This window comes from Nomia melanderi, chromosome 5, assembly GCF_051020985.1.
Source record: "Nomia melanderi isolate GNS246 chromosome 5, iyNomMela1, whole genome shotgun sequence".
NCBI lineage: Eukaryota > Metazoa > Arthropoda > Insecta > Hymenoptera > Halictidae > Nomia > Nomia melanderi.
Window position 1 is genome coordinate 6,187,276 of NC_135003.1, and position 16,218 is coordinate 6,203,493.

A 16,218-nucleotide genomic window follows, 5' to 3' on the forward strand; every position below is an offset into this window, starting at 1 on the left:
GGTTAGGTATGCTTGTTGGTTTATCGACATTGAATATGATGATGCTAGAAACGTAAATAATGCAATGAAAAGGCCTGTATAAATTTAAGTTGAGTCTAATATAATAACTTTACCCAAAAAGTAAGAAATCTTAAAATGTTGCTTATAAATTTCGTTTATTTTTGAAAGAAATAAAGTTCCATTATTCGTTTGGTACCATTGCGAAAAACTTAAATTTGTAATGAATTGTTAAAATGAAATTGATTGTAGATGCACGGAATTAATAGTTATTCAATCTTATTTGATTATTTAAATAATGAGCAATTCATTAAGAGAAAATAAAAATGTTTTTCTTTAGCTGCACCGTTTGAAAAATATTTGGGACTTTACTTATTTTTTTCTTTAAGATGGATGACCTGCTTAGTGCACAATGGACCAATATAGCAGCTTTTCTTTGAGTAGTTATATTATTATTATTGTCGGATTTTACTTTAATTTTTTAAATTGAATATTAAATTTAGATTTAGAAATTGGATTTATCTTATGCACTTTTTTATATAATATTTTACACGGTATAGTGAAATGTAGTCATTGTACCTATATGATGACTATATTGACTTAATAACGTGATATAATATTTTTGGATTGGTCAGACTGCTTCGTATAGAATTCGTATTTTTTTATGAAAATGTTCGCGCCTTCTGTAATGAAGTTACAAAGGTAATATTTAATTAGAATGTTGTAAGATGAGAGGACAGTTAAAGTTAGAGCATCAAGACAATTATTTTACTTAATGTAAGTTATCAAGTTTTATTGGTATTATACAATAAGTTAGTTGCAATAATTACAATTTTTATATGTTACATAGAATTGTTTTACTTAAAAGTACATAATTCGAGTTCTTCTGATATAGATTCTTCTTTATTTTTATTATAATAATGATTTATTATGCCAGCTCCTAAAGCATCAGCTATAATATTCATGGTAGTTCTAATGCGATCTCTGTAAGGTAATATATCAGTTTAATATGTTAACAAAATATTCTGGCATTTTATATTATTGAGGAATGCTTACACAAACCAATCAATTGCAATAATTAATGAAACATCTTCTGCTGGAATACCCACAGAATTCAGTACCATTATTAACATTACATAACCACCACTGGGTAAACCGGCAGCACCAATACATGATACAGTACACATAATGCTGAAATAGTTAATTTGATAGAATCATAGGAATGTAAATTATTTTATGTGAATAGAATGTTTGTTACTTCCTATAGTGATACGTACTTAATTATTATGATTTTGAATAATGAATATTGTAGTCCATGCAACTGAATTATAAAAATTGCACCAATACTTTCATATAGTGCTATGCCATCCATGTTTATTGTAGCACCAATTGGAACAATAAATTTAGTTATTTTAGAAGGTATTCCAATGTTTTCTAAGCATGTGATTGTTACAGGAACTGTAGCTGTACTAAATTTAATTTTTAGACACTTTAAATCTCTATAAAGAAAGGTAACATAATATATCAATTAGTTACCTGGATGATGTTCCAAATGCAGTAGCAAAAGCTGGCCCAAGTTTATATATAACTTTGTATGGAGATTGACGTGTGCATATAAAATATACCAAGGGGAGTAGTACAAAACCTTGTATGAGTAAACCACTGAATACAGTGAACATATAAACTCCTAAACGTTTTATTATACTTTGAAAATCTTCCACTTCCAGAAGTTTTGCAGAGATGAGAAACAAAATGCTTAGCGGTACTATCCTGTATAAGATAAATTTTTCTTTTACTATAATTATGAACATTCTTTATTTTTATTAATGATAGTATGATTATAATAATGTTTACATTATTGCCCAATTCATAATCTTCATCATTGTTTCTGATAAAGAATGAAAAAAGTTTTTCAATGGTTCACCTTTCTCATTTATGTTTCCAATTGCTAGACCTATCATTACACTGAAAAAAACTAAGCCTAAAACATTTGTTCCTGGTGCATTTCTATGGCTTATTTGCCATTCAGATAGTGGTTCTACAAGAAGAAATAAATTTTATAGTTTTGTAATGTTTTTTGTAATGTTCTTTTGTTATATTTAGGAGAAAAGTTTCTCTATTGTTTTTCAAACATACTTGAGATATTTTCTGGTATTTCTAATACAGTTTGATACTGAAACAATATATATTTCAGTGTTCAGTATCAAAAATAATAATAATTAAGTTAACAAGGTAACAAATAAAGAGTTTGTTACCTGATTCAAGCATGCGTTCATTATATTATCTGGTATCAAATTGCTGTGTTTCAAAAAGAGTAAAAATGAATAAAAGTACTGAATTGAATGTTATTACTATTATACTAGTATTACAGGTGTAAATGAATTACCGAAACAAATCCAAAATTGTATCTACTGTCATGAAATATCTGGTCGAATTTTGTGATATAATATTTTCACTTCTGAGTACTTCCCCAGGTTTTATTATTTCAGCAAGTACTACACTCAGTGTTATTCCAAGTATTGTCGTTGTTGTGTAATAGTATAATGCCATTAGTCCAATTTTACCTGTACATTTGAACCATGTATTAAGCAATACCTTAGAAAAATTATTAAGAATATTTCACTTATTTTGAATTTACCTGATTTCTTCAAATTACAAGTAGCACTCGCAATGCTAGACATTACAAGAGGCAAAATTAAACAATTAACAAGCCTCATAAATAGTTCTCCTGGAAACTTGAGATACATAATGTTCCGCTGTGTCCATGGTTGAGGTGTGTAAATTTTAAGAATGCTACCTAGTACAATTCCAGCACATACACCAAGGATTGTCTTTAATATTATCTTTTGTTTTGATAAATTTCTTAATGCCTCCATGTTATGTTAATTTACTATTATATTATATGTAATGTATTATAGATCTGCAATGTTTATTAGGAAAATGAAATACTATTTCATTTATATGACTATTAATTATATAAGATTTTCTATCTTTTATTTACGAGAGATAAGACTTCTTATCTGTTTCAGTGATAGAGAAGTAGTAAGATGTGTAAATTTCTTTGTTATATAGTGATGTTATTGTTTCCAGATTCATTCACATGTGAGGTGTTCATTGAAATATGCTAGTTTTTAAAAGTACACAATGTTGCCTTCAGAAAAATATCTTATGACAGTGGATATACTTACCAGCAAACCGATTGTAGATATAATGTTTAATCGAGTAAAAAATAGTAGTGGTAGTGGTAATAGTAGTAGTAGAAATGAATGGACAATAAGTATTGATACTTTGCCTTTTATTTATTTTGCACCTATTACAATATAATAAATATGATCGTGCACAATACATGAAGAATGTGTATTTACACACGTTTTTTTTTTCTTTAAATTTTCAGGCCATAATTTTACGTATCTGTAACTGAGTTCGCATTATCATGCTATATATCTTTAATCGCTCAATATAATTTATACATATCTTTACAATTCTGTATCGTCTTTCAAGTTAATCGTTAAAACATCACATTATGCATTTCATCTGCATCCAGTCTTCTGAAGAAAAAGAATCTCAAATAATCTATTATCATTTCTCCAGTAAAATGATTACTATTAATCCTTAAAGTTCCAATAATTAGTTCACTGTCGTTTATATGAAGTTTATTAGTGAGATCAGTAAAGAAATTTATTAACGTTACATTTATACAAAGTATGTTTCGTAAGTTTACATATCTAAATCTACATATTTTCCTATGTTGCTTAATATTTGGTTTTTTTATTCCGTATATTACTCGATTTTCTCTTTAATCAGAGTTCTTTATAGACCTTTCTCTTGTGCTTCACTTTTTCAGGTGAGGTAATTTGATTTTGCTCAAATAAAAAGAGAAAAATTTGTTTATTGACTTTCGCTTTTTGGTAATTACGATTCGCCAGCCACAGTAACGGATTCCGGTGCCCTGCTGAGGTGTTTCTGATAACACAACCTATATAAAAGAAAATTAAAACTGTGATTAGAGGTTCACCTCGATTTTAACGTTTATCGGATTAATTAACGATTTACATAAACTTGATACAACACAGACACACTTAAACATAGATTAGTGAGACCAGTTATTCTGAAAACATTAGAACATTAAAACTTTTAAAACTCACTGTTTGCTAAGCATAGAACTGTATTGCGAAATCTAATGTTATACATAGTTATTCCTGATCATGCATAAATGTATAAGTCATGATTTAGTAAGAAGGAGTACAATGATCTACTGATACCACTTCCAAAATTGGACACTGCAATTACAGTGCGTAAGGATTATCTACATCTATTTCTTATAAATTGTGTAATCATTCGGATACTGTAATATCATTTCATGAAACTACAATTAAACTTTCAAAATAAGAAGAAAACCTAAGAACGATACAACAAATTCATACAACAAACTTCAAACTTAAAATTGACAATCAAATCAAATAAAACTTAAGGGACAGGAATATTTAAATTCTAATTCTAAGTGTACAATTTAATGGAAATTGTATATATTCATGAAGCATAATGAAATAATACGGTGCATTGTAAAAGATACAACAAACATATTGTTCTATTCGTTTGTACAATGAAAGTTTCTTAATGCATCTATAATTTATTCTTTATCTTTACATTTGTTTAAGATACAGACACATCGTTTTTATGATCAAAGATGTTTCCTGCGATCCTCAAAAGTAAAATTGAGTCAATACCTTTCCCTACAAAGGTGTTTCCTTTCGTGCCTCTGCTTTCCACTGAAATCCATTTACTCGTGTCGTAATGGGTTTATTTCTATTAGTTGCATTCTCAATTCCATTTCTAACACCCGCTACTAATCTCATGGCTGGGTTGGACACCAAGCCATTGCGCTTTGGTTTCACATTACTTGCACTGGAATAGAAAGTAGTAAAACGCTTCATGTAATCTTCAATCATATTAATAAAATTATTTGATTAAAAGGATAAGATATTTAAATGATAAATTGAAAAATAAAATTACCTGGCAGGGGTATGGTCAGAAGTGTGTTTTACACTCCTGCCAACACCAGCTCCACTATTCCCCAGAATTATCCTCATATGCGTGTCTCTAGTAAAATGAGTATCGGCCGAGTTTCTTTTCTCGTCCAGTCCATTCTTCTTTTCTTTTCCAACATTTAAACCTAACATTTCGTTTGTCAATTCAAACGGTTTGTTAACTTCATTCTTATCAATGATTTCGGTTTTTATGTTAATTGGCTCGTAAATGGCTGGTGTATGACTGTAGCCACTCAGCTGCGTCTTGTACGGTATGTTCTGGTTTCCAGTTAACAGGGTGACCCCCAACTGGTTGTGTATCACGTTAGCTGCTGTTTGGGCGCTTGGTGGACTGGTGTTTGTAGGCGAATAAGGTATGAGACTGTCGCTTAACGGTGAATGAGGCGGCGAAGCATAGATCGGGCTCTGTGGTTCACTTTTCAGGGGCGACAAGAGTTTGCTGAGTGGTCGACTCTTCGCTCCTCTCGAACATTGTTGAAGTTGTTGCGTGAAAGATAATGGTGTCTAAAATTATAGGAGTCAGATAACGGTCTGGTCTTTCATGTGGTCTGTGATCATAGCGTGTATAGATTGAGTTGATTTCTACAAAGCATGTGAACAAGGTTCTCATTTATTGAGTGGCTTAAGTATGTATGGAGGTTCGAGCGAGAGTATGGTTGTACCAACGTGAAACAAATCTTTTCATGGTCAGGATAAGAAACGATCTGTACACGAGTGCATGGAACAGAATGAACAAAACATGCAGCGGTTAATGAAACGTGTGATGGATGAATTGATTGGAAGTGGTATCGGAATTTGAAAATTCTTCAAGTGCAATTATGAGTTAATGGAAAAGCATTAGAAACATCTTTGTTACCTACTTTTATTACCTGATTCACCATCGAGTTCTGATTGAATTTCCCTTGATCGCTCTTCGTGCTGCCCGTCAAGTTGCTGCTGGATTTACTGTTGCTAGAGTTATTGCCTAGGGAAACACAACTTCTCCTCTTCGTTGAATCTGGTGATTCAGCGGGACTATACTGTGTAGAGAGAGGATTTAGAATTGCCGACGACGGTTTTGTCTCTGCTGTTGAATTAGAGGTTACTGAAGTAGCACTACTACTTCCACCTACATTATGACAGATTAAGAAAGTATAAAAGTTTTAAGACAATATCATATTTCGCATTTTCGTGTACGCTAAACCAACCTCCATTAATGCCAGGTCTAAGAATTCGTTGATTAGCCGAGTGTTCTTCAAGAAGCCTTACTACTGTATCGTGTCCACTCTTAGCAGCCACCTTAATCGCATTTCGCCCGCAGTGATCAGAATGACTGGGATCAGCACCATGATTCAAGAGTGCTCGTACGCAATGCTCATGGCCTTCTTGTGCAGCTATACCTGAATTGTATTCAATGACAGAGGTAATTGTTTGCTTGACTTAAAGGGTAACGATTGTAAATTAAAGCACTTGTATCTTACCCAAAGCTGTTGCACCTTGATTGCAAGTGTGATCAGGAGTAGCTCTATGTTCTAGAAGTAGTCTAACAATAGCGGCGTGTCCTTGCCAGGCTGCAGAATGAAGAGGAGTTCTGTTCTCGTTGTCACAGGCATTTACATTGGCACTGCCTTCTGTTAACAGTAGAGCAACCATCTCAACGTGTCCTTGCCAAGCACTTACATGCAGAGGTGTTCTGCCCTACAAAGTTGTAACTTACGTATTGATTTGGATCCCAAACTATGACATATTAAACTAAATCTCCGAAGAAAAGCAGTACTAGAATAAAAATTTGTGGTCACTCACTTCTGAGTCTCTACTTTCTACATCGGCACGGGCATGTTCCAGTAAAAATCTTGCCATTGCTAATCTGTTTTCCAAGGCTAAGATATAGAGAGTACTTCTACCATCTGCGTCTTTTGCATTGACATCAGCATTGTGGGCTAATAATACTCTGACAGTGTCATAATGCCCTTCCAAAGCTGCAAGTCTATATTGAATTTTATTCATAAGAAATCAGTTTGTAAGATGATTTAGAAGAACGGTTTCATTTTTTAAAAATAAGATTAGAAGTGTACCTTAGCGCAGTTTTTCCATCATGAGCGTGTTGATCGATTGGTGCGCCATGTTGTTCTAACAATCTCTCAACAAGAGTATAGTGTCCTTCTTGTGCTGCAAGCATCAAGGCTCCCTTGCCGTCATTGTCAGTTTCATCAATTTTGGCTCCAGCTTCCAGCAATGCTTCACATACATCAATATGACCTTCAAAAGCAGCATAATGCAGAGGTGTCCACCCTGAATTGTCTCTATGTTGTTCATCTAAACCTAAAACGCCATTGCTTATTTATTTTTCTTACAACTGTAAAATTTGATTCTTAATTGTTATACAATGAATCAGCAAAACGATGACACGATTTTAAACCAGGGATCTGTACCTCTATCCAGCAATTGTTTCACCACGTCAGTGCCACCTTGGGCAGCAGCCACACTGAGAACGGTCCTGCCCTCGTTATCGATGCTATCAACGTAACATCCCCAAAATAACAAAAGGGCAACAACCGATCCATGACCCATACTGGCTGCTGCCCACAAAGGTGTACGTCCAGTGGCATCACAGTGATCTACATCCGCCTCATATTCCAAGAGTAATTCACAGACATCTCTGTGACCTTCGAATGCTGCTACCAGTAATGGAGTCATGCCATCTTTGTCCTGGTGATCAACTGCTGCTCCCCTCTCCAAAAGTATTGTGACCACCTGTGATGGAAAACAATGTTTACTTGTTGAGTCACAACTGACTTAGAAAGCCAATGAATCAACTACAAAATTATTAAATGTGTAGGCTTTAATGATCATAGAACTATGAGGTACTAATTAGACTGTCGTCTATGCAACGAAGTGGATTATTTGGTGGTAAGTCTCATCGTTGCTTTTTTTTTTAATCCCTTTTTAAGTTGAGAACCGAACGAACCTTTGCATAGCCATGATTAGAAGGAACACACAAAGCAGCGACACTGAGAGCTGTTCTACCATCGCTATCAGCATGATCGATCTCCGCGCCAAAGTCTAGGAGATGTTCAACTATCTCACTGTGGCCCATGTAGGCAGCAGCAATTAAGGCGGTTCTGCCCTCATCATCTGTTCTGTTGACGTCGGCGCCGTGCTGCAGAAGCGCTTTAACAATGTCTTCGTGGCCACCCCACGCAGCTGCTCTCAGCGCGGTTCGTTGATCCCAGTCAGCGCAATCTACTATTGCCCCGTGCTCCAAGAGCATCTCGACTACCTACACGTTTGCATACATCTTTTATTATGTTTCCACTTGTAATGCAGTATATGACCCATTTATGATCAAGTCAAAAGTGTATACACCATCACAGTAAAAACATTCCTATTTTTAGGGGTAAGTATCTTTTCCCGCAAACATCAGGAATTGTTCATTTGATGACATTAGGTAAATACTTTAGACTGATCACCTGAGTGTGTCCTCCCCAGGCAGCAGCTCTGAGGGCAGTCCAACCATCACAGTCTGCATGATCCGCACAGGCACCAGCAGCCAAAAGCACGCGAACTACATCCGCGTAGCCATGTCTAGCGGCTAAGTTTAAGGGTGTCTGACCATGGCGATCTGTAGCCTCCAATTTTGCCTAAAGAGGTGAGGGATTTTTAACAAATTGTATTAAGAAAGTACCAGACGTTGTTACACTTCTGACGTTCAGAAATAGAAATTCACCTGAGGACAAGTTGTTAAAGCCAACTCCAATAAAGATGCATTGCCATCTGCAGCGAGTGTGTGCAGCACTGTTCGTCCGCAAGAATCAGTTTGATTGATGTCTCCACTCTCACCAAGCAGTTCTGTTAATGGTTCGCTAGGAGACTCATCCATTGGGCTAACATCTTGCGAGACCTTTCACAACAAAGTAAAGTAAGTATTATACAATTCTATAAGTAATCCAAGAAAAAGTGAAGACGTGTCGCTTGATACAAAGTACTAAACAGTTCTGATTCAATATTTAAGAAGAAGAATGATTATACTAAACATGAAAAGGGTAAGAAGTGAACATCTAATGATCATGTACCTGACTAGAAGAAATAGCATCCTTGCTGGCATCATCTTCTACAACCTTTTCAGACGGCTTGGCCCCAGCATCGATAAGCAATCTCAGTAATTTAACTTCTTGCCTGGGCCAAAGGATACACTCAGAGCTGTCTAGGTAGCATTCTTCGATTGGTGCTCCACTGCCAATCATCCAGAGTACCTGAAGTGTGTGAACATCCAAATTGCAGTTTGTAGTGGCTACGTTAGTGATAGATCGTTGGAGATGTTGTCCTAGCACACAGATTTCATCAGGATTTAGGTCTGTCCCGCGAATGGTGTAATAAGCAGCCAACATGGCGTGGCCTTCTATGGCGGAGCAGAGATACTTTTGAGTGCAATGTTTAACGTCGAGCAACCATTCGGCGAAGCTATGATGGAACAGCATCAGCGCACCGGCACGGGATACCGAAATCACTCTTCGCAGAAGATGCAGGCGTCGATTGAAGTCCTCGATAGTGATCCCAGTGCAGGCGGTTTTCACGCATTTGTAGAGAATATCCTGAGTGATAGGCAATTTGGCAGCAAGGATCACGTTCAATAACGGTTGGACTTTGGCGAATTGTTTCCTGCTGAAGAGTCTTTGACACAGCCAAAGATAGAGACCGTTCAGGGTGCCTGGTATTTCGCGGACTTCTCGCAGGACGATGAAGTTCTCGGCTACGCCGTCGAGAACTTTCTCCAGGTACAGAAAACAGCCGTTGCTCTTGATGTGTAGCTGGTTCAGCATCTCGGCTGTGTCGCACGAGATGTGCTGCCTAAACCAGGAAAATAAAATTATTGATTATTGAATTAAATAATGAATGCTACTTATACGAAATGGTATACATATCTGAATAATAGATTGCGTCTACTGCCTACGACATGATACACTTAAATCAATAAAATACCAAGTCTTTATTTACCTGAGCGCATCCTCTTGATCCAGTCGCGCAAGGATATATTGCTGAACATCTCTGACCACATGGGACTTCCTTAAATCGTCCAACGAGATCTTGCGGAATCCGGTGAACATCCTCGAGATCGTTTTACTTTGACGTCGAGCAGTACAAACCAGCAACAACCATTGCGGAAACAGGTGGTGGTGGTTGGCCAACAGTTCAGCAATTGTTCTACTAACATTCTCGTTCTCCCTTCTTGAGTCTCTGGTGCCAGTTTGCGGGGGGTTCAGGATCTGTCCCTCGTCGATGGAATCGACCAACAAGAACAAACAGCTCTTCGGTGGTTCGACTTCCAACAAGGGGAACAGTAGAGCTTTCTTCAGTGCGTCGTCAGGATCTCTGTCGAGGATGTCCGGTTGCAGGGCGGCCTGTATCTCTGGATCTGTTCGGAGTTTCTCGGCGTAGGCTTCCGCCACGGCTTCCCTCGAGGTTAACGGAGCCGTGGTGGCGTTGGTGGTGGTTGTTGCGGTGCTGCCAGGAGTTGGCGAATTCGGGGATGCTCTATGGACCCAACAAGAACAAAAATTTAATCCTAGAGTTTGAGAAGGAGCCAATGAAAACAGAAAAAAAGCGAACTAGTGGAAAGTGTCCACATATAAACAGACTAGTCTACTGTTGATACTCTGCCAATTTCAAAATCGCGACTACCAACCTGTGAATTCCGTCCGAGCTGGCCTGTAGAAGTTGAGCGACAAGGGACCTAACGAACTGCGCCGGCGACAAGGAGGCTTCGCTCCTAGCCTGGCAGAAGTGCCTGGCCAGCAGCCTCCTGTTCAAGGACCTCTGGTGTCTGGCATTAGCGCTGGTGGACGGCCAAGCCAATTCGGCGCAGAGCGCAGTCTTCCCGCTTCCGGGTCCACCGACGATCAACGCGCCGCAGGTCTTCGAAGCCGGCCTCTGCTCTAGGCAATGGGACAGCTTGACGAACGCCCATTCGCGGCAGAAGAACCGCTTCTTCTCGATCACCGGCGCCGCCATTCTCGGCCTCCTAGACTCCTTCGTTTTCAGCGTTCAAACTTGAATATACACGGACACACGTTACTCTTCGTCGCTCCTCGGGACCGCGCACATGTCGATCTCCGTTCGAAGCTTCGACACTTCGGTCGGAAGTAGGTCGTGCGTCGGTAGGGAAAAAAGTGACTCAGGCCGTTCGGTTGGGCGACCTTCTTCGTCTATCGGTGTTCTAGGCTTGACCAGGCCTTCTTCAGGTATTCGGTTACACGCAAATGTTATTATTGTTATTGGTTGGTTAGCTCGTCGGTATCGGGATAAGACACCAGAGTTGTCGTCTAGATTGCGTCTAGATCAGTCGCGACGCGACGCAGCTACGCTTGATGTTGTCGCAGGGTGACGAGGAAACGTTGGTCGGAGCCCCAGGGGGCTCTGAGGCTTCCTCGGCCTCCATTCAGCCTTCTCATAGCCTCGCCGCGAAACACCACCGCGTTTCGTGTCGCAGCATTCTACCTGGAACACACCAAGACCGCGTCGTTTTTATTAGACCCTGTGGGATGCCGTCGGAATTCTTCGTCTCTAGGAGCAACGGGAGGACCGCGTTGCTGACTCATGCAACCCCTTCACTAGGAAATCTCGGGCTAAGAATTAAGGGGGTGAGTTGTGACGATAAGGCATTTGAACGAGGCTCTCTTATTTCTCTTGGTAATTGTCTGCGTCGAAGCTAGCTCGCGGGGGAATGTGCCTTTGAGTTTGTTAAGTCTTGTCTTTGTTTAAGTCGTTGCATGCTGATCACTTTGGATGCTTAACGTTTGACGTTGTTAGAATTACCGAATCACTACTAACGTAATATTAGAATTACCGAGCTAATCAGAATTACTAATTCGAAAATTCCCATTTTGCAATTATTAAAATTATAAAAACGCTTTCGTTAGAAATTGTAAAATAGATTAGCGAGTCTCAAGAAATGTACTCTTCTAATTTTTAGAAGAAATTATAAATAAGTCACATTAATTGCTCGGTAGTTCTACTGTTAATTAATATAAAATTCGATTTTACACATTTCAAAATAATAATTTCGCTATGTGATGGTGTATTTTCTAAGGTCCCTAACGATATTTAAGGTCCAGTGGGATTCGGAAAACTAGACGTTTAATTCGAATTCTTCGCGGGACGAAAGTGAGATTCTGTCGCGGGAAGCTTGAATTCCTAGCGATCTGAAATTCGTATTAAATGGCCGTAATAATTGTCTTTACGCGGGGGATGGAATTACCGGCAGGGCTCGGGGCGAGTCGGGACGGGTTAATGACAAACTGGTTCCACTAATGAGAAGGAGATACGTACGCGCGCGCGCGCGGTGGCGGCGCAGGACTTTTCTAATTATTAACGTTGTTTACGCCCGTTAACTCTTCCCCGTGTAAATCTTGACTGTTCGTAATTGTCAAGGGAAATGGAAATTGCGTTCCCACGTTCGTCGTTACGGGGCAATTTCTCTCATTCGGTTTCCCTCCTTCGCGCGCCGCCTCGAATCTCAACGAAATTTTCAGCGGTTCGCGTTTAATTAATCGGCTAGTTAAAGGCACTGATAGATTGAAGATTTATCCCCATAATCATCCTCGGAGAGGAGATTTATAAAATTTTACGGCGCTTCGTTGCTGCATCGAATAGTCGGTATGGGTACAGTTAGACCGGAGTTTCAGGTTGATCGTAACAACGAACCAATTCTACTGGTTCTAACAGTGAACACGGTTCCCTTGTAAACGTGAAGCGCGAACGATGCAGTGAAGTGATATGTTGCAGGAATAACAGACTGCGAATTTCACGAATTTATGGAGGATAGTTCGAAGATTAATACATTTGGAATCTTAATTAACTGTACTGTGGCACTTATGCACTTGATAGAATAGTTCCTGGAACGAGTGAACTTTTAGATGATTTTAGTTGCTATTCTATTCTACGAACAAATGCCGCGCCGATCGTCATAATTATAATAGCTGCGATCAAGTAACAAAAACCTTTTCAATGTTCCTTTCGCACAATGAACTTTTTAGTGAAATAAATTATGTTTGAGACCCAGTTTCCAAGGAACCAATCCGCTCGTTGCGTTTACCGAGAGTCGTTAATTAACTGGGATGATCGACAGCCAAGTAATTACAACTTTAGCTATCTTAGTTAGCAGCTAGCTAGGCAGGTAGGTCCTATGCACCGTTGTAATAGAGTTCTAGAGTATTTAATATTTGAGCTTGTATAGTTGAATGGAATTGTTATTGTTGGTTTCTTAACGTTGAACGGAGAGCCTGCGAGGTCTTGGAAATGCGGTTCTGGTCTTTCATAGATATTCACCTTAAATTTAAATTTACTCGTTAAACTTAAGAAGTCCATGCAACGTTCAAAGTGTTGGAGCACAGTTATTCATTCCACTTCGGAACCATTCAGTGGAATTTTCGAACTGGTAATTTGATTTATTTCAGTATTTTACGAGATTAACATTTATTTCAACATTCAACATTTTATTTAATATTTCATTCAACATTTATTTCAACATTTATTTCAACATTTAACATTTTATTAAACATTTCATTTCAACACTCACTCGCCATTTTACCAAAAATTTAATTAATTCTTTTTACTTCTACTTCAATTGTTCAATTGCGCGTTTCCATCGCGTGCAAAGCGAGTACCATAATGATTCCAGGTGTCGGGGCAACGATTCGGAGAACAACAATCGAGTATCTTTGTGGGTGTAACAAGGGCGTCGTCTCGACAATCATCTCGCGAATGTCGCCGTTAATTTGCATCATTGGGGGTGTCAGCTGACAAATTATTTTAATTACGCGCGCGTCTAGTTAATTCCCCACCTCCTCCGCACACGCTCGCACGGACACAGCCCGGTGAAAGAAGAAAAGATCGGGGCGCCGGGCCGGGCTGGGTGGTAATTATGAACCGCGCGAGCTTCCTTTCTCTCTTTCTCCGATTCCGGCGCATAATCACGTCGTTGTTCCAAAGTCAGATCACCTAATTACTCGGCTCCGTCGAGGAGAAACGGAAAGATTCGATGAATGATGGCGGAGGACAACTCGTTCGCCGCCATTACGTGAACTCTAATACACGCTTGTTGATGAAACACAATACTTGAACTGTTCGGTTCAATATTTTTTACTTTTCCGGTAATTATTGCGTTATCCGTTTGTTTTGCGATATTGTGGCAGATTTGGGATGAAGGTTTTGAACAGAATTTGGCAAATGTAAGTATTATTATTTTCTCCTGAGTTAATCCCTTGTCCTGTAATATCGTGCTAGGTTTGTGTACGTAAACTGAATAAATTTTATGATTTTGTTACATCGAATCAAGTGGTAACTCAGAATCAGCTTTCGAATATAAAGGCCTAAAAGTGAATATTGTTTCTCTGGTAGCAAATTGTTGGTCTTTGAAGCAGACAAATGTAAGCATACGATGGACACGTAATTCTTTTTTATTTATACTAAATTATTAATGAATAAAATTGTACCAGTGAGAGCAGTTGCAAGAGAAATCACTGTAGTGTGTTTGTACAGCCATATTTCCGTGATGTGATGTTGTAATAACAATCTTTCACGATGATTAGTGAAAGCGACCGTTACCATTGTTTGGTGTCTATAGCAATTTGTTCGTAGTTACGGTAATTTCAGAACTTAGAAATTCTATGGTTCGAGATATGGAATATTATGGTATCTGGTTTCTGGGAAATATTCAATTCCATTCGCTGCAAGAAATTTTCTCGCGTTGAAAGCTCCTTTCCTGCGGATCCCACACGCGCGTCGCGCGGTGCCGTTATTAAACCAGTTGTTAAAGAGGACAAAGCGAGGCCTCCCACGATCATGCCACTTTGCTCAAATTACACGGCACGCGTGAATCATCTCTCTTCATTGTCGCGCGCGTACGGAAAGCATTCAAAATTTATTGTCAACCCTCATGACATCCATCGTTTTACCTTATTCCATATGAAACGTTGTTACTGACACAAGATTCTTCTGTTTCTCACAGATTCCAATAGTCCACATATCAATCATCGTTCTTACCAATAAATCTTGATTGTAATGAATTTGTTTTCCTATTAATACATTCTGTGTATTTTATAGTTATTGTAAAAGCTTTTTATAATTCGGAATATGAAGAGTTGTACCTTTGAAAATTAAATCTGGTATTAATATTGAATTTATCTTTGAAACTTAAATCCACTATTAAAATTAATACATGTCACCTCGATTAACCAAGTCACCATTTCCAGCGACTCAAATTATTTTACCCCAACTATTCTCAAATTTAATAATTCTTAGATTTTCATATTACACCTCCATACGCACATAACTAAATCTTCCAAACATCCTTTGAAAAATTTCTTCCCTACTCTCCATTCATCTACACTGTCACTCGCCCAATCAAATCGGATAATCGAATATTTCATTAATAAAGTACTCTGCTATGGATTGACTTAATTCAAACTCAACTTTTCCATTCAATAACGAATTTAATCAATCACAGTGCACTATCGTCGCGACTTTCGCATGTCCGATTCGCCGAGCGGGGACAGAGAATCCAGACGATCTGTTTTAATTGCGTTTTTCGGATATCTCCGTGAGTCGTTCGCGAGGGTCCCGAACAATTGATCGCCGAGGAGCATAGAGAGAGGCTCCGGCTGAGTGCGTAGGGAGGGACAATTTTCCCCGACGCTAACCCCGACGCACCGGGACAGATTTACAGCAATTAAAACGCGCGGATCTCGAGGAAACCCGTTTACGCGCCGGCTGCGCGATCCTCCGGATTCAAACCGAGGAAGTTCATTAACCCTGCCGCGTTCTTAGAGCTTTTTTTCGTCATTTTCAGAACGCCATTGTGTTTGTTTAATTTTCTCCGATTTGAAATGTTTTTATTTCATACAGAAAATATTTTTGAATTTGCGGAAAGTTGAAAAATATTATAATAATGATATAAATGTGTCTTTGATTTCATGTAGAGGTACTGTTGAATTTGAAGAAAGTTCAGAAACGATGATGGTATTATTAATGTGAATGTGATTTTATGCAGAAGATACTTTTTAATGTGAGGAAAGTTGAGAAATGATGATGATACGTTTAATGTGTCTTATTTATCATGCATAAGATACTATTGAATTTGAGGGAAGCTGAAAAATAATAACGATGATTTTAAATGTGCTTTTGATTTCATACAGAA

General features: G+C 38.2%; 2 protein-coding genes and 1 long non-coding RNA gene across 12 annotated transcripts in view; 1 reads left to right on the forward strand and 2 right to left on the reverse strand.

The window, feature by feature from the left end:
• Window positions 1–9: 9 nt before the first annotated feature.
• LOC143174556 (uncharacterized) lies at window positions 10–9,177 on the forward strand. Its single transcript, XR_012998694.1, has 6 exons — window positions 10–774; window positions 7,467–7,934; window positions 8,003–8,421; window positions 8,514–8,673; window positions 8,738–8,943; window positions 9,037–9,177. It is a non-coding gene; the product is annotated as an uncharacterized LOC143174556 (long non-coding RNA).
• Window positions 820–3,256, reverse strand: LOC116430952 (excitatory amino acid transporter 3). Of its 3 annotated transcripts, none has more exons than XM_076367965.1 (10): window positions 3,186–3,256; window positions 2,636–2,917; window positions 2,384–2,561; window positions 2,253–2,295; window positions 2,134–2,170; window positions 1,852–2,035; window positions 1,534–1,767; window positions 1,275–1,466; window positions 1,054–1,188; window positions 820–981 (listed from the first exon to the last, which is right to left on the reverse strand). In XM_076367965.1, the coding sequence occupies exons 2-10, from the start codon at window positions 2,871–2,873 to the stop codon at window positions 855–857; spliced, it is 1,368 nt and encodes a 455-aa protein (XP_076224080.1). In that variant the 5' UTR covers window positions 2,874–2,917; window positions 3,186–3,256; the 3' UTR covers window positions 820–854. The 3 variants fall into 3 exon arrangements, with proteins under 3 accessions (XP_076224080.1, XP_076224079.1, XP_031841588.1); XM_076367964.1 differs by lacking the exon at window positions 3,186–3,256 and adding an exon at window positions 2,999–3,164; XM_031985728.2 differs by lacking the exon at window positions 3,186–3,256 and having other exon boundaries at window positions 2,636–2,992.
• LOC116430947 (uncharacterized) overlaps window positions 3,276–16,218 on the reverse strand; it is a 202,042-nt gene continuing 189,099 nt past the window's right edge. For 4 of the 8 annotated variants that reach the window (XM_031985713.2, XM_031985710.2, XM_031985711.2 and 1 more), the window contains 15 exons: window positions 10,708–11,519; window positions 10,020–10,556; window positions 9,098–9,872; window positions 8,752–8,925; window positions 8,495–8,665; window positions 7,993–8,304; window positions 7,457–7,778; window positions 7,100–7,346; window positions 6,828–7,011; window positions 6,506–6,722; window positions 6,233–6,424; window positions 5,906–6,153; window positions 5,011–5,549; window positions 4,725–4,902; window positions 3,828–3,973 (listed from right to left, as the gene is read on the reverse strand). In XM_031985713.2, coding sequence (XP_031841573.1) covers window positions 4,731–4,902; window positions 5,011–5,549; window positions 5,906–6,153; window positions 6,233–6,424; window positions 6,506–6,722; window positions 6,828–7,011; window positions 7,100–7,346; window positions 7,457–7,778; window positions 7,993–8,304; window positions 8,495–8,665; window positions 8,752–8,925; window positions 9,098–9,872; window positions 10,020–10,556; window positions 10,708–11,033 — 4,416 coding nt within the window. In that variant the 5' untranslated portion in view covers window positions 11,034–11,519 and the 3' untranslated portion in view covers window positions 3,828–3,973; window positions 4,725–4,730. Of the gene's footprint in view, window positions 3,974–4,724; window positions 4,903–5,010; window positions 5,550–5,905; window positions 6,154–6,232; window positions 6,425–6,505; window positions 6,723–6,827; window positions 7,012–7,099; window positions 7,347–7,456; window positions 7,779–7,992; window positions 8,305–8,494; window positions 8,666–8,751; window positions 8,926–9,097; window positions 9,873–10,019; window positions 10,557–10,707; window positions 11,520–16,218 lie in introns of all 8 variants that reach the window. The other 4 variants (XM_076367957.1, XM_031985715.2, XM_076367959.1 and 1 more) reach the window with 4 other exon arrangements.

What these genes read in the sequence shown, in the direction of transcription:
- LOC116430952 (XM_076367965.1), bottom strand. Translation starts at nt 2,873, where the DNA reads ATGGAGGCATTAAGAAATTTATCAAAACAAAAGATAATATTAAAGACA. An exon ending in TGAACGCATGCTTGAATCAG is followed by an intron (nt 2,171 to 2,252) that starts GTAACAAACTCT and finishes ATATTGTTTCAG; the next exon opens with TATCAAACTGTATTAGAAAT. An exon ending in ATTATGAATTGGGCAATAAT is followed by an intron (nt 1,768 to 1,851) that starts GTAAACATTATT and finishes TATCTTATACAG; the next exon opens with GATAGTACCGCTAAGCATTT.